This window comes from Humulus lupulus, chromosome 2 (genome assembly GCF_963169125.1).
Source record: "Humulus lupulus chromosome 2, drHumLupu1.1, whole genome shotgun sequence".
Lineage (NCBI taxonomy): Eukaryota > Viridiplantae > Streptophyta > Magnoliopsida > Rosales > Cannabaceae > Humulus > Humulus lupulus.
In genome coordinates this window covers 230,935,834-230,954,105 of record NC_084794.1, presented here as the reverse complement: position 1 = coordinate 230,954,105, position 18,272 = coordinate 230,935,834, and the positions used below count along the sequence as shown (strand labels likewise).

At 42.4% G+C, this 18,272-nt stretch overlaps 1 protein-coding gene across 1 annotated transcript; it reads right to left on the bottom strand.

Moving 5' to 3' along the window:
- Nucleotides 1-7,462: 7,462 nt before the first annotated feature.
- Nucleotides 7,463-16,931, bottom strand: LOC133815245 (uncharacterized). The gene is made up of 2 exons (XM_062248102.1): nt 16,598-16,931; nt 7,463-7,875 (listed from the first exon to the last, which is right to left on the bottom strand). The coding sequence occupies exons 1-2, from the start codon at nt 16,929-16,931 to the stop codon at nt 7,463-7,465; spliced, it is 747 nt and encodes a 248-aa protein (XP_062104086.1).
- Nucleotides 16,932-18,272: the final 1,341 nt, after the last annotated feature.

The following is an 18,272-nucleotide window of genomic DNA, read 5'->3' as shown; positions in this document are numbered from 1 at the left end:
AAGAGGAGGAAATGAATTCCGAGATGCTGAGGGCAACACTAGCCGTGTTGCTAGATGAGTTTTCCAGTCTGAGGGCCAATCAGGAAAATGTGGCAAAGACTTTGGCGCTGCAACAAAGGGAGATTGAGCGTCAGTGCCAGGAGCTAAAAGAGTAGCAAACAAAAACGGATCGTCGGCAGAGAGGTGCCACGACCGCTCTTGAAGCAGCCATTCAGTTGGCCAGAGGGCATGCTGCGCCAGCCTCTCAACCGGATTTGCCACCAAGTGCACCTCCGCAACGGGCCCCTAATCCGAGTCCTCCGATCTGGCCAGCAAGCCCACAAAGGCTGGAGTAGCCACCTGTTGCTCAGGATGATGTTCCAATTCGGGATCCTGATCAAAAAACACCTTCTCAAGCTGGTCGCGGCAATCCCCAATGCCAGAGGCAGAATAAGGCCAGGAAACTGCCCCGTAGCCCTAGACGCCTAGGGGACAATGAGCCAAATCCACCGAGCAGGGGGCAACGTCCTCCTGCCCACGGAAGGCATAACAAGTCAGGCTCTGCGGTCAGGGGGCCCCCATGACATAATAATGCACGGGGACCCACCGACCAGCGCAGGCCTCCCCCTGACGCTCGGGAAATGCCAGCCAAAGGAGGAAACAGCGTGACCAGCCTGTCGCGCCAAAGTAGACCGTAATTTAGAGATGACCATGACTACAATGAGGTCGATTCTGGCAGGGGGAATGCTGGTCAAAGGCATGAAGAAAGAGGTGGAGACAGGAACCCCCCACCAAGAGACAATATGCCTGTAAGCCCTAACTCTGAGGGGCAACCCAGACAGCATAACGTCTTTGATCAGCAAGGAGTTAGTGAACAAAGGCGTAAGGATGATGACTTGAGAGACGTACTCAATGACAGGCACGATGAGTATGCTCCTCCAGCACCATTCGCCCCATCAATCCCAGACACGGTTCAGGCTCAAATTGATGCTCTGAACCAGGCAGTACAGCAGCAGGTTGGGAGCCGAACATCCCACATAGAGTACGACCAGAGGAGAGGCACTCTGTTTGTGTAGAGGATTATTATGGAAAAAACCCCTAGCAAGTACAAAATGCCAGTACTGCCAAATTTTGATGGGTACGAGGACCCAGTATCTCATGTCAACAAATTCGAAATACAAATTGATATTCAGAAGGTGTCGGACGAAACCTGCTGCAGGATCTTCCCCGCCACACTATCTGACACCGCCCAGGAGTGGTTCTTTAAATTCCCTCCTGCTAGTATAGTATCTTGGGAAATGTTCGTGAAGGAATTTTACGGACAATTCTACGCGGGTCGCGTACACCCCACTTAGGCCAACCAGCTGGTCAAGATACACCAAAAGGAGGGAGAGCCCTTAAAGGAGTATGTCCAGCGCTTTATGCGAGCAGCGGCTAGAGCCAAAAAAGTGGGGTAAAGGGTACCCAAGAATTCCTGGATCAAGCTGATCGATACATCAAGCTCGAAGATGCGATTGCCAACGAAGGGAAGTCGCCCACGAAAGATAAGGGACTGAAGGTAGATCCCACCAAGGCCGCCAACAGGTTGGATGAACCTAATGGCAATGTTAAAGGGAACGGGAACAGAAATGGCAAAAATGGTGGATAAAGGGCGAGCAATGAGCCCTCAACATCTGAAAATAAACGCCCCAAAGGCAATAAATATGAGGCAAGATTCACCAACTATACGACCCTTGTCGAAAGTAGATTAGAGGTCTACCGGATGACCAACTCTAATGTCCCTTACAAGCGACCAATGCCTATAAGGAAGGATATCTCCAAGAGAGATACGAAAAAATTTTGTCATTTTCACAGTGACTATGGACATGACACCAATGAGTGTAACTAGTTGAAGGACGAGATCGAGTTCATGATTAGGCAAGGACACCTAAGGAGATACGTACGAGCCGCATGAGGTTCTTAGTGAGAGGCTCCAGGTGGTAACGAGTTGGAACCTACACGCCAACGCTCGCCACCTTTACAGCCAACTCCTATGGCAGGAACGTTACTCACCATCTGTGGCGACCCACACATTGCAAGGGATAGTGGGAAAGCAAGGTTGCAATATGCTCGGACTTTACGCCATGACCAGGAGATCGAGATGATGAGTGTGGATGATCGAGCACCAAAGAAAGCTCGAACAGAGGAGGAATTGATAACCTTCTCTGAAGATGATGCTCAACACGTCCGATTCCCACACTCCGATCCGCTGGTCGTTGACGTCCAAATCGCCAACATGATGGTTAAAAGGTTGATGGTCGACACAGAAAGCTCAGTCAACATCTTGTACAAGTCTTCACTGGAAAGGATGAAGTTTCCTGTCAAGGATCTGGAGCCATGCAACCAAACCATATATGGTTTTTCTAGCGAAGGGCTCGCCCCGACAGGATCGATTAAGCTCCCAGTTACAGCTGGAACTAGACCTAAAAACAGGACATTACTCACTACTTTCATATTAGTTTATTGTCCTTCAGCGTATAATGTTGTAATTGGAAGGCCAATTTTGGTCGACCTGCGAGCCATTACCTCGATATGGCACCTTCCCATGAAATTCCCAACCGATGCAGGGATAGGATGCGTGTTGGGAAACTAGCAGGAAGCGAGGGAGTGCTACAACCCCTCAATATCTAAAGCGAAGAAAGGTGTATCGAGGGAAGCTGTTGGGAAAGAGTTGCATATGGCCAGTGATGTGCAAACCCAATAAGGTGATTGTGTCACCAAATAGGGTGTTGCCCAAAGTGAGTACAGGGATTTGGATCCTCACTTTGGGGATTTTGATGAAGAGATAGAACCCATCGAGGACCTTGAGGAGGTCCAACTCGATGACGCAAATCTGACCAGGGTTGTGGAAGTCGGTAAAAACTTAGAGACAACAACGAAGCAAAGGCTGGTGGAATTTTTAAGAAAGAACCAGGAATTCTTTGCCTGGTCGCATAAATACATGGTTGGAATAGACCCTGCGGTCATTAGCCATGTCCTGAACATAGATAAGAGTTTTCCACCAGTGTAACAGAAAAGGAGACTGCTCGACAAAGACAGATCAAAAGCTCTAAAGGAAGAGGTCGAGAAGCTAAAGGAGAATGGATTCATCTGGGTAGCATTTTATCCATCCTGGGTCTCTAATCCCGTACTGGTTCCAAAGCTGAATGGAAAGTGGAGAACATGCGTGGATTTCACAAACCTTAATAAAGCCTGCCCTACAGATTGTTTTCCACTCCCTAGAATCAACCAGCTGGTCGATGCCACTGTGGGGCATGAGATCCTGTCATTCATGGATGCGTACTTCGGGTACAATCAGATCAGTATGCATCCCCCTGACAAGGATCACAAAAGTTTTTGGACCGATACAGGGCTCTATTGTTACAAAGTAATGCCCTTCGGTTTGAAAAATGCTGGTGTGACTTACCAGCGACTAGTCAATCACATGTTTAAGGAGCTGATCGGAACAAACATGGAGGTATACATCGATGATATAATGGTTAAGTCGAAGAAGGCAGAAGGACATATAGGATACTTGCAAGAATGCTTCAACGTCTTGAAAAAATATTAGATAAAGTTGAATCCACTCAAGTGTTCCTTTGGAGTTGGATCAGGGAAATTCCTGGGATTCATAGTAAACTCGTGAGGAATTGAGGCCAATCTCGAGAAGATCAAAGCCCTGGTCGATATGAAATCGTCAAGAAAATTCAAAGATGTTCAAAGCTTGACCGGAAGAATTGCTGCTCTCAGTAGATTTATTTCCAAATCGACAAACAAATGCGTCCCATTTTTTAATCTACTCAGAGGTAACAAGAAATTAGAATGGACGGAGGAGTGCGAACAGGCTTTTCAAGCCTTAAAGACTCACATGTCGCAGCCACCGATTCTATCAAAACCGGTTGATAAAGAAACTTGGTTCATCTACTTGGCAATCACGGAATACGCTGCTAGTGTTGTTCTAATAAGAGAGGAAGAGGGCGTGCAGAAGGCCGTATATTATGTAAGCAACAGGCTAATAGGAGCAGAACTGCGATATCCACCTATTGAAAAATTAGTCTATTGCCTGATCTTATGCTCAATAAAACTGCAGCCATACTTCCAAGCTCACCCAATCAAAGTTTTGACAGACCAACCTCTACGACAAGTTCTGCAGATACCAGAAGTCCCAAGCCAATTGTTAAAATGGGCGGTTGAATCGGGGCAGTTTGATATCTCTTATTCACCATGAGCAGCAATAAAAGGGCAAGCTCTGGCCGACTTTGTCGTAGAACTCACTGGACTTCCAAATAGCGAGCAGTTAGAAGAGCCTAGAGAGCCTGAACCTCAAAGCCAAACTCCCTCATGGAAGTTGTTTACAGATGGCTCTTCTATTGAGCATCACGCTGGAGCCGGAGTGATTTTGATAATGCCTGAAGGGCATCGATTTCACTCCACAATTAGATTCGACTTCACCGCTTCAAACAATGAAGTAAAATATGAAGCGCTGCTTGCAGAATTATGGCTAGCCAGAGACATGCACATAAAGTCACTTGATATCTATAGTGACTCTCAGATAGTGGTCAATCAAATCATTGGAGAATACCAGGCCCGAGGCTTAAAAATGGTCGCTTACTTGAATAAAGCGAGGGATCTATTGGCGCAGTTTGATAAGTAAACTCTCCAGCAAGTACCTCGTGACCAAAATTCAAACGTTGATGCTCTGGCCAAGTTGGCAAGTGCCAAGGATGCTGACACCCTAGACATAGTACCGGTTGATCGACTATATATGCCAAGCATCCAAGCAGAAGAGGCCTCTTTGGTGATTCAAGTGGCGGATACATGGATGGCACCTTACATGGAGTACCTGACGAAGGGTGTCTTACCAGCAGACAAAAACAAAGCTAGGACTCATCGACGGCAGGATGCTAGGTATATCCTAGTCGATGGATACTCAATGTCACTCCTCAGGTGTATTTCGAGGAAAAAGGCCAAAGAATTGATGAAAGAGGTCCACGAAGGCTTTTGTGGAGACCATTCTAGGGGGCAGAGCTTATCAAAAAAGATCCTAAGGCAAGGATACTTCTGGCCAACAATGAATGAAGACTCGATGGAATTTGTGCGGAAGTGCAACAAGTGCCAGAGGCTCTCCAAAATTCCGCAAGCGGCCCCTAATGAACTAAAATAGATGCAAAGTCTGTGGCCATTCACAGTCTGGGGTATAGACCTAATCGGATCTTTGCCCACAGGAAAGGGCGGTGTCAAGTATGCCATGGTGGCCATCGATTACTTCACAAAATGGGCCAAAGTTGAGCCACTTGCAACAATAACGACCAAGAAAATGCTGGATTTCGTAGTTAAAAACATTGTGTGTCGCTATGGATTGCCAAGAAAAATTGTCTCAGACAACGGCACACAATTTGATAGTGATCTGTTCATATATTTCTGCGAACGGCATGGAATTATCATAAGCTTTTCTTTAGTTGCTCACCCTCAGGCAAACGGACAAGTCGAGGCAATCAATAAGACACTAAAAGATACTCCGAAGAAAAGACTTGAAGAAGTGAATGGGGCATGGCCAGAGCAATTGCCTGACGTCCTCTGGTCGTATAGAACGTCCCATCGCACAGCAGTAGGCCATACCCCATTTTCCTTAGCTTATGGATATGAGGCTATGTTGTCTGTTGAGTTATATCCGCCATCGCATCGAAGAATAACGTACGATCAAGGCTCTAATAGCCAGCTATTGATGGAATCTCTAGATTTGGTCGATGAAAAGCGAGAGTAAGCCCAACTCTGAGTGGCAGCTTACCAGCAAAAGGTCGCCTGGTATTTCAATTCTAAAGTACGCGAAAGGAAATTCAATGTCAGAGATATAATACTTTGAAGGGTTTTCCTCAACATCCGCGACTAGGCTACTGGAGTACTCGGACCTAACTGGGAAGGACTGTACCAAATTGAAGAAGTCCTCCACCCAGGCACTTACAAACTTGCTTTCTTAAATGGAGATCACATTCCTCGCTATTGGAATGGATAACACCTATGCAAGTACTATCAATAAACAATTCTTCTTAAAGAATTGGCTTGTATTAATTTTACTTTTTACAAGTTATGAAAAAGGGTTGGTCATTTTATGTGACTGATCGCTTATAAGTGTAAGATCATTTTGGTGATCACTCGTACAGACTCATTTTGTCCCTTTATTACGAGAAATAAAAGGGACTGTGCGCAGCCAGTCAATCTTGCCAACTATTGTATTTGTTACAAGTATTTGCTCATTATGTGCGTTGTTTTGCTATATTCTCATTTTAAAATTTATCCTACGAGCAGAAATGTTCGCACAGGTCTTAGTCAAGGCAAGTGACCAAGGACCTAAAGCTCCTCAATCACTTGGGGGGCATATAAGATACCTAGTAAACAAAGCATATCGAAAGGTATGTAAACACATGAGCAAAATAAGTGAAAGCATGATAGGGTACTTAGAGTATTTTTCAAAATTTTGTTATTTTGTTAAATCAATCCAAAGTACTATGCTAAGTTCGATCATGAGAACAGATGTTAGAATAAATGCAAGTATTATAACATCAAAAAAGAAAAAGATTTCCATTACACCACGAGCAGTACTGCTCGGAAGTAATTGGTTGATTAAAAGGAAAGAAGCTGCCCATGCAGCAATAAAAATTAAAAAGGAAATTATCCTTACATCACAACCTGTAGGTCGCGTATTTAAAAGATAATAAAATAAAGAGAAAAATAAAAGACTACGAGGCTAGAGGATCTTGAGGAGTGTCCTGGTCGACAGTAGTGCCAGCTTCATTGTCCGCACCGTCAATCCCCATTGCTAAGAAAATTTCTGGGGAAGCAGGAATTTTGGCTTTTTCTTCTTCCTCCAGGCGAACGGTGCATCGGGTTATTTGAGTTCGTCTCAAGCGCTCGGATAGATAGCTGAAGTCAACCTCGTGATTATGCTTCCAAAACTCGTAAAAGCAAAGGTGGGTGGCTTCCCTATACTTCTCCAAGTTTTTGGCATTAGTCTCTTCGAGCTCCTCAACGCGCCCCTCCAGCTCCTCCGTCTCCTTTCTGCTCGCAATCAAATCGAGCTCAAGCTGTTTGGCTTCTTGGTAGTTGAGTTTGGCACTCTGCCTAAACTTTTCTTTGTCTTCTTTAGATTTGTTCAGGGTAGCCCGACACTCCAACAGCTCTTCAGTCAGCTGGGCTTTCTGCTTGCGGAGTTCATTGTTCTGGTTGGTCAGTTCTGTGTTTTTCTCGAGTAGGTCAGCATTCTTCCCCTCAAGCACCTTCACCGCCACAGTGTGCCTGGTGTCAAAGTCCTTGGTCTAGGTGATCAAATTCCCCGTGCGGCGCAAACCAGCAGTGATATTCAGCAATCCATGCGATCAGATAAAAGTGGTAAGATGATAACATAAATTAACAATGTAAAATGACTCAGCAATAGAAAACAACTTACACTAGCTATGTCGTTCAGCCCTCAGTTTATTATTTGGTCGACCTCCATGGAGTTGGTGCCAACGATGGCCTCTTGGCTGCGTTTGTGCTTGGAGGGTTTGTATATTCTCTCCCTGGCCAAACTGACCACGGTGCTAGTCAGGGTGTCTTTGGGTTGAGTGTGGCGTGGCTGGTCGGTAGGCGCTGGAGGAGTAGAGTGCTGGTCGACCGGTGCAGTTGGAGATGGTTGGTCGAGTGGAGAAGGAGGTGGCGTTGTTTCCTTTGTAGGAGGTGGCGTGGTTTCCTTCGAAGGAGCAGCTGCTGAAGGACCCTCAGTCTGGGCCTTCTTTGAAGCAGCTTTGCTGCTTTCTCCGCGAACCCTCTTGCTGGCTTTCTTCCTGATCGAGGGAGTAGCAGCAGCAGTGTAGTGATCGAACATATCTTCGGATGACATACCTGCAAGTAAGGAAACATCGCCAGTTAGACAATAATCATAGATGGAACTGAAAGTAAAGACAAGGAAATTATAAGTGAAGTACTCATGCTATAACTACTGGTCACTATATTACTTATTGAACTACCGCTACACTCACTCACTGCCTGGAAGAAATCTGAATTTAAATTGGGAGTATACTTAAAGTTGCCGTCCTCGTCAAAAAAATGACAAGGAATGAGCAAGAAGTCTAAGAATGAGAAGACTGTACTGTTCTCATCTGAAGACTCGTCGATGGGTACAGAGGGTTTGGAAGCTTTCTTTTTTCCCTTTCCCAAAGGGGCAGGGGGAGCAGCTGCTCGCGGGGTGCTGGAGGGTTCCCTGATTGTCACTCCAGTTGGTCTTCTTCTTGGAGGTTGCGACACGTCTGGGTGCTGCTCGGGAATTTCTCCACCAGTGGCACTCCCCGTCGTTGACTCCCTCACGTCCTGGTGAGGTGCCAGATGCCCGACCAGCCTTAGGTTGGCTTTAGTAACCAACTGTTTGACCCTTTTCTCTATGTCAGTCATGCAGACAAGTAGTGCTGCTCGGACCTCCATTTCTGGAGTAGAAGTCGGTCGCAGCCATGGACCTGAAATGTGCTCATCTTCTAAGGGGAATGAAGATAAAATACAAGGAAAATAAACGACTAGAAAAACGAAGAGGTTACCTCCTTGGGCGAAGGCTAGGTTGTTGGCGACCAGGTTAGTAGTCAAAAAGTACTCTTGGTGGTACTTTTCTACATTAGACTTGTAGGTAGTCCTACTCAGGAAGGTGCGGTTTGTTTCCTGGTGGAAGAGATGAAAGAACCCCGTGTTGTCATGGTTGGGGTTATATTTGAGATCGAACAAGTAGTTGATCTCATGAGGCGAAGGGATAGGCCATTTTTTATGGTTGTAAAGGATATAGAGTGCGGAAAGCATTCTATACCCGTTCGGGGGTTATTTGGAAATGAGAGACCTTGAAGTAATTGGCCACTCCCTGGAAGTAAGGATGAAGAGGCAGGATTGCTCCTGCCTCAATGTGATACCTCGACCAGGCGCTGAAGGCGCCACCAGGCAGATTTGCCCATTGGTCGGTGGTAGGAAGGAATAAAGAAACCCCAAAAAGTTCGTACTTTATGAGGTAATTATTTACCATCCTAGGAGTGATTGTGCTAGGGGGAGCAAAGTACCATTCGACGTCTGGTTGAATGGCATTGTGGAGACAGGCTTGTGTTTGGATTTTAGGATCAGTGGTGTCGGCTCTACCACTGGTCGAAGGAATCTCAGCCCGAGGAGCAGGCTGATTTTCAGAAGGTTTTGATGGTTTCTTTTTCTGGGTAGTGGATTTTACTCTACCCATTTGGGATGGACTGGAAGGAGGTTTGTTGGGTGGAATTCGAGAAAAAGGGATTTCTGGGATGAGCAAGGACGGCTGTTCTTCATCCACGAGTAGTTGTCCAAGCAGGTCATCGTCAATTGGCCTCTCACCTCCCCACGGATCTTGCATGAAAATCTGCGAACAGAGAAGGGGAGATGAGAATCTACGGCCTAAAAAATTGTGTTAAAAGTTGGAATAACGTTGCTCGCATATAAAAGTTAAGCTTTTATACGACCAGTAGCATTCTAGCAAAAACACTATGTTTCATACGAGTAGTTTGGAAAATGGATAAAAAAGCATAATTATAAAGTTTTTCAGGAAAATCTTTTTCGACTCTAAAGGGGCGGGAAAAACCCAATTTTTCTACTAGCTTAAAAATCAAATTTTTACTTCGATTTTACGCCCTAAGTTCGTGATCCTAACTACCAAACTAATTCCTAACCCGAACAAGGTATTATTTCCCTACCATATTTAGCACAAATCAGCGTACCCATTTATCCCAAGACCATTTTGCAAGAACTAACAGAGATATTCAAGAACTCAAAGTTGTTGAAAATGAATGGAAAACAAGCATTACACGGCACAACGTGACAGAAAAGAATCTATTAGAAGACTTACTTTGATTAAGGATTGAGAAGATTTCAGAAAATCGGACAGGCGCACCGTGGATCAACAAACTTTTCCGGGTTTAATTTTGCTTTGTTCTTCAGAGTTCTTGAAGGCAAAAGGATCAGTAAAAGGTAAAAAATGAAAGGGATGGGTTATTTATGTTGATCGTAGCACTGTAAAAGAGGTAATCATGGAATTACTTTTTCAAGGCATGGGGAAATGCAATAGCCGTCAGACAATTTTTGGGAAACTAAAAAGACATGATTGGTTGCCTTTTTCGAGAAAGCATGGGCGGCTCTGACATATTTGGTGGGGTATGCGAAGGGTCAGTCTCATAAGTTTACTTTATTCTGGTCGCAGTAAAATAAACTTGGGGGGCAAATGTTTACCCAAAAATGGCTCCTGATGACGTGGCTAGAATTTATTACATGTGGTTGGCACGTGGTAGCGTTAAAGTGAAGGGATGTTGTTTGCTTATCGACCAAATGTCTATTGCTTCATCAGATCTCGTGATTAGATGCGACCAGTCTGGTCGCATGCTTCAGTTTAATTCTTTTAAGATATATAATCTTGTAATAACCATATTTATTATATTTTCTCTTTATTGACTTGATACGCTGAGATTAAGGATAATGAAGGCCCATTGGCCCATGTGTCCCCCTTGAGCCTATAAATATGAATGAGAAGGCTCAAGGAAGGGACTTTGAACCTTGAACTTGAATACTTGGAGACAGAGCATAGTGTGATTATCCACAGAAAGTTGTAATTCTCCTAAGGCTTGTGAAACTCAAGAACCCTAGTCCTTTGATCACGGCACTGGGCTTCAACTTCAATAAGAACACTAAGTGGCGTATGTTATTACCACACAGTTGGGGCCGGACCACCATAAATCATTTGTGTCACCTTCTTCCCATTTGATTTTATTCTTGATTTCCTTTTTGTTTCTTTGTCGTTATTTTGACTCCGTGTCATTGGCCAAATCGAGGGTCAACATAAATATCTGCTAACTTATGTGCCCCATAAGTTACCTTGATCGACAAGAAATGAGCAGACTTAGTCAGCCTATCTACGATAACCCAAATGGCATCTTGTCCCTTAGAAGTGGTTGGTAGACCTGTGACAAAGTCCATAGTGACCATCTCTCACTTCCACTCCGGAATTTCTAAGGGTTGTAACAATCTGGCTGGTCGTTGATGCTCGACCTTTGTCTGTTGACAAGTCAAGCAGTGTGCCACATATTCTGCCCTCTTCTTTTTCAACCCAGGCCACCAAAAGTACTACTTCAATTCTTGGTACATTTTCATGGTACCCGGATGCATGGCATAAGGAGCATTATATCCCTCGTTTCTCACTCGTGCATCAATCATTGAACCCAAGGATCAACTAATTGTCTGCCTTTTATAGATTCCATAATGGTAGGCTCGATAGAGAGGTTAGTCAATTGACCAACTACTATCTCTAAATCCAAGGTAGCAAGGTCGGCTTGTAACTACGACAAAATCTCTTTCACTGTCATCACGTAAGCACTTGGTTGTCGACTCAATGCATCTGCCACCTTGTTTTCTTTACCCGGGTGGTACAGAATGTCACAATCATAGTCGTTAAACACTTCCAACCATCGACGTTGTCTCATATTCAATTCCTTCTGAGTGAACAAATACTTTAGGCTTTTGTGATCAGTGTAGATGTCGCAGTGTATCCCATACAGGTAGTGCGTCCATATTTTTAGTGCAAAAACCACTACTGTAAGTTCCAAGTCATGAGTTGGATAGTTCTTCTCGTAATTATTTAGCTGTCGAGAAGCATAATAAATTAATTTTCTGTGTTGCCTCAGCACTGCTCCCAACCCTTGGCCTGAGGCATCACTATAAATAGTATATCCCTATGTGCCATTAGGGATTGTCAGCATTGGGGCAATCGTCAATCTTGTTTTCAGCTCCTAAAAACTATTCTCACACTTGCTAGTCCATTCATATTTGATGTTTTTGTGGGTGTGGGCAGTCATTGGTGCGGCTATTTTGGAAAATCCTTCCACAAATCGCCGGTAATATCCCACTAACCTAAGAAAACTTCTAACCTCATGAGCATTTTTTGGAGGTTTCCACTGCGTAATAGGTTCTAATTTGGTGGGATCTACTGAAATTCCGTTTCCCGACACTATGTGCCCTAGAAAACTTACTTTCTCTAGCTAGAATTCGCACTTCGAAAACTTAGCGTAAAGCTTTTCGTCTCGCAGATGCTGGAGGACCAATTCAAGATGTGTTGCATGCTCTTCCTGGCTTTTTGAGTATATTAGAATATCGTCAATGAACACAACGACAAACTTATCAAAATACTCACGAAATAAGCGATTCATGAGATCCATGAATGCTACAGGTGCATTGGTTAGTCCAAAAGACATCACTAAGAACTCGTAGTGACCGTAGCGCGTTCTGAAGGTCGTCTTTGGTATATCCATCTCCTTAACCTTGAGCTGATGATAGCCTGATCGCAGGTCTATTTTGGAAAATACTAATGCTCCTTGTAGTTGATTGAAAAGATCGTCAATCCTTGGTAATGGATACCGGTTCTTGATCGTCACTTTGTTCAACTCTCGATAGTCAATGCACATTCTCATCGAGCCGTATTTCTACATCACAAATAAGATCGGGGCTCCACATGGAGAATGGCTTGGCCTTATGAACTTCTTGTCCAGTAACTCTTGCAGCTACGACTGCAACTCCTTGAGTTCAGTTGGTGCCATTCTATAAGGAGTTTTTGAGATCGATGCAGTTCCCGAAAGTAACTCTATCTCAAACATGATCTCTTGGTCTGGTGGAATCCCTGGGAGATCTTTAGGAAATACTTCGGGAAACTAGCACACAACTGTTACATCAGATGGTTGTTGACTCGTCTCTTTATCCTTATCCATTATGTTGCCAGAAAATGGATGCATCCGTCACTCAACATTTTTCTCGCCTTTATCGCAGAAATAATGGGACACTTCTTTTCTCTTGACGTACCCTTGAACTCGAATGGTTCTTCTCCAGTTGGGGTGAAGACCACTTTTCTGCGCTTACAATTGATAACGACTCCATATCTAGTTAACCAATCCATCCCAAATATGACGACGTATTCATGTAGGTCCAAGACTAACAGATCCACTATCAGCTCACGACCTTCAACCTAAACTGGTACGGCTCTAACCCATGTCTGCACCAGCATATCCTCTCTCGAAGGCAAGGATACCCACAGAAAATAGGCATAGGCTTAGGACTTCTATTTAATTTTTCCACAAAGGATGCAGATACAAAAGAATGTGATGCACCAGTATCCATTAATGCATATGCCGAGGTTATGGCGATAGAAATCTGACCTGACACCATATCAGATGGTCCAGCTCCTTTGTCGCTTTGTGTAAGCACATAAACTCGAGGTGGAGTTCTAATTTTTTTATGTTGTCCATTTCCATAGCCCTTGGCTGGGATTTGACAATCTTTAGCAAAGTGCCCTGACTTTCAACAGTTAAAACATACCCCACATACGCCTCGATGGCGTCGGTTACACTTGTTGCATAGTGGCCATTGTTCAAACTCACATCTTGGCTGTTTATTGGGACTAGCCATTGCCTGATTATGAGGTCCCACTTTTCTTTTGTTATTTCCCCCAAAAATCAGTCTTGTGCCTCTTGGATTGTTTGTTCGCCCCAAGTTCTGGCCGAACCTCAGGTTGAACTTTCCCCTTGGGCCATTTTGATTGGCCTGAAACTATATGGGGTTGTTGGGAGTGTACCTCCTGTCTTCGTTCTTCTGTAGTTCTGGCTTGTCTGACACAACCCAAGACTCTTAGCGAAGAGCCCGTTCCACAGCTTTGGCATACGTCTCCAGGCCAGTTCTACCAGTGTCTACACATCTAGCAATGTCTCTACGTAGGCCCTTCATAAAACCCCAGGTCTTATTCTCTTTAGTGTTCACTTGGTTCTTCGCGAACCTAGACAGCTGATCGAATTTTTGAACGTAGTCCTACACACTCAACGTTCCCTGCTTCGGATTAGTGAACTCATTCACTTTGTGCTCAATCACTACCTTACTAAAGTACTTGCAATTGAACAAGGTCAAGAACTCTGGCCATTCCATCTCGACAATATTATGCCCTTTCATGGTTGCGCCCCACCAGATGCAGGCATCTTTTCTTAGCATATAAGTCACACAAACTACCTTATCTCTCTCGGTAGTTCAAATGAATTCAAAGATCCTTTCCAAAATACTGATCCATTCCCCTGCCATTGAAGGGTCACTGCTCCCCTTGAATATAGGTGGATTCTGGTTGCCAAACCTTTCTGATATAGATTTTGCTCGGGTAGCTCTTGGAGCATCTACTTGCAGTACATGTTGCTCTATTATAACCTGCGTGCCAAGGTTCTATTCTTCATTGTTTTCAAGTGGTACTTCGTTGTTTTGAGCATTATTGGGTGGCATGGGGAGTCGTCCCAAAAGGGTGTTAAATCTTTCAGCTTGGAGGGCATCAGCGTCCTCCTGTCTCTTTTGCCTTCTTTGAATTTGGGCCCCCTACATCTCCACTAGCCTTTGCAGATTATTTATCTTCTCAGCTATCTCCCGAACTTTAGCAGCTTGGTTTGTGTTAGGAGTGTGTCCTAAAAGCATGTAAAGACATTTGTTTTTCTGTGAATAAATAAATACAATGGTTTATTATTATTGTTATATTTAGATTGTTAAATTATTGTTTGCATAATTTTGTAAATATCAAAAAAATTCCATATTCATAATTGAGGATGTGATCTTGTATTAGTACTAGAGAATTAAGATCACATGAATGAATAAAAATAGTCAACAACAACAAATTAAAGTTATGGAATTCTTTAATTGGAGTTGTAAGTACGGTTTACTGAGTATCATAATGATACAAATAATCTAGATTCAGATTATTGATGTGGAAAGACATCTCGGTAAAGGTGCTTTATATAATATGATTATATATGACATGGACCGATATGAATTAAAGTCTTTATCCAAAAACCATTTAACAATAAAGACTTGTAATTCATATCATAACTGATGATCATTTGTAGATCAACCTAAATCCTGAGTATTCATGAACTCCTGTTCATGTTTATTAAATCTTTTGATTCATTCGTTAAGGTCTCTTCAAAGAATGAGGCTAATGACTTTTGTTTTGGATATTTAATATCATGGATGGCTTGGAACATGTATCAACAATACAGAATCTAATATTTCCTAACAGATCGTATATTAGTTCCCTTAAGGGTTAATTCTGGAACTAAATGATTTTGAGCTCAAATCTATATTTAGATTATAGATTAATTATTCACTAGTGAATTAATGGTACTTAAGGAATAAGAAGTAAATTAGAAAGGTAAAATGGTAATTCTTCCATTCTAATTTATGAACTAATTAATTAGAGGGTTGAACTATTGTAAGATGGTTATATCAATGGACGACTTAAGAAAAGATTTCTATAAAAGTATATCTATAACATAAAGAGTGCAATTTTGAATTTATAGTGGAGTAATATCAGAATTAATAAATTAACTATTATAATTAAAAGAGTTTAATTATTTAGTTTCAATTTATTGGAGCTTAATGTTATATGTCCATGGTCCCCGAAATGGCTCAAACAATCACTGACAAAGGTAAACACAAAAATGGGCAAAAATGACTTATGTGATAAGTAAAATATTTTTCTATGTATCAAACATAATTATTGCTTAATTATGTGTAATTAATTAATTAATAATTAATTAATCATTTAACAAAAATATAATTAATTTTGAATTAATTTATTTTTTTGGGATTTTTGGTATTTAAATAATAATAAAAATTGGGAAAAATCACATGCCATCACTGGAATGTGGTACACATGTAGCACAGTGCACAGTCACTGTGCTACACGCATAAGAGACTGTGATCAGTTTCTTGGTTCCACAATTTTAGTTATTTAAATATTAAATAAATAATGAGATATTTTAATATGATTAAAATATTATTATTTAAACAAAAATCTGATAACTGATTAGTTATTTTCAAATTGTTTAAAATAACTAAGATTTTATTTTAATATATTGGATATATTAAATATAGGATATCAGTTTTACAGAATGTAACTTTTCAGGGATAGAAAAATATCTAGAAATCTCTCTCAGAGAAAGAGAACAGTGATACAAATAAAAGTCACTATTCTTCACAAAACCTAGGTCCAAACTTTATCAAATCTCATGTTTGGAGCTCTAGCAGCAGGCGCATTCTGAGTTCTATCTGTAAACGCGTTCCGAGCTTTATCCGCAGGCGCGGCCTGGCCTCAGCCAGCAACACCCGTTCCTCTTTGAGCTCTTGTCGTTGACTTTTGTTTGATTTCAAATTAAAAGCTCCTAAGCGCATAAGGACAAGAAGTTAATATTGACACAGATAGTTAATCAACCTAATTAAGCACGCCAAACATATCAAGCACAACAAGCAATCAACACTTTTTAACAAAAGTTAGCAACTTCATTTCATATCCTATACCATATACAATGACGTTTTAAGTTTGGGTCAGCCAGTCTAAGGGATTTACAAAATTAGCCCTGAAAAAAAAATAGACTTATATCCCTACTAAACTAGTTACTAATTTCCTTAATCATATACAAGGTAGGTACATATTTCAAAAGTAGGTGGGTTTCTAACACCTATGCTGCTCCTAACACCTAGTCGGTGTCGCTATCACCGGCCATATAAGAACCTTCCTTAGGATCCTCCTCAAGATCTTCCTCGGGATCTTCCTCAGGATCCTCCTCGAAATCTTCCTCAGGTTCCTCCTCGGGATCTTCCTTAGGATCCTCATCGGGATCTTCCTCAGGATCCACCTCGGGATCTTCCTTATTCTGGTCCATCGACTCTTCATAAGAAATTTCCCCGTTGCTGAGTTCGTCACCAGTCACTTCCTCTGCTGGCAGGTTCTCAACTACCACTGGGTTTGCTGTCGCTATCGCATATGCATGGGCATTCCACGCAGCAAAGATCTCATGGAAGTCTATATGCCACCTAGATCTCCTACCTAGAGGTCCAAAGGTCATCTCTATGGATATTCTAAAGGTAGTTTAGTATGGAGTGGCTGGCCTCAAGTGCGTCTCCTGGTACCATAGGAAAGCTGAGTCTCTCAGGTATAAACTTGCCAATCCTACCCTGAACCTATGGGGGGTATCGATGTCCTCGAAAATGGTGTCCAATGAGTAAGTCCATGCCCAGACTATGTTGGAATGGACCTCTCTGTTGAATACGGCAGGCGCTATGTTGGTGAAGGCATGGTAGATTTGGACTCTCTGCCATTGATCATACACCATAAGGGGGTCAATTACGATGGGATCCATCGTCTCTTGTTCGCCAGCCATTTTCTTACTAACCTACAATTTATAAAATTTAGGTAAGAAAATGGAAACAACACACTAAAGGAAGAGATAGTACTTAAGCAAGTGCCGATCTATCTTTGCGAAATGTACATGTGGGTTGTCTAAAGAACCGGCTCAACTCGAGCTCTGATACCAACTGTACCGACCCAGATTTTCAAGACTCGATAATGCGGAAATATAAATGTTTTCATTTAATAAAATGTCTCAAAAACCCGTATAAAAAAAACTTTTTAAAAGTCGTATGGCCATACTTAACATTTAATTACAAACATATTTTATAAAGAGTAGAGTGAGCCTAGTTTAGGAAAATTACACAACATTTCCAAAACTCAAACGACTTTCCAAAAGGTTGGTCCACATGTATATTTGCAAGGTAGACTCCAGCGCTCACTGCTCTGCCTTGCCCTTGTTCGTACCTACAACAAGAAACAACTAGGTAAGCGAAAATGCTTAGTAAGTTCAACCTTAAAACAAAAGCATGCAGGGAATTAGGGTTCTGAATCCATCTAGACCCTACAAAATCAATTTCAAGAATGCAAAAGCGTCCTATCAAACTTATGGTCATGCCTGATAACCAATGATAAATTATTTCCTATAACCAGATAAATCCCTGCACGCAGAAAATCCCAAAGCAAGCAGTTATATAATATCACAACTATATCATAACAACAATTAAATCCCTGCACTCAGAAAATCCCAGAGCAAGCAGATATTATATATCATTATATAATTCGAGACCAACGCTCGAAAATTTCCAAGAATTTGGGCGTAACACGCCCTCTAGCATAAATGCTAATCTTTAAGAGAGAACCGAGTCTCAACACTAAGATCTAGCCGATAAATATCCCCACCAAGGGTAACTATCGCATTACCTAGGGCATCATTACTTATCCAAGAGAGTAATCAAATTTACACGAGTTTACAGAGATTATATGTTAATCAGTGGTGTTGGTGAGCAGTTGCCCCTACGGTGTTCAGCCTCACTCAAACTTGGCAACCCCTAGTATC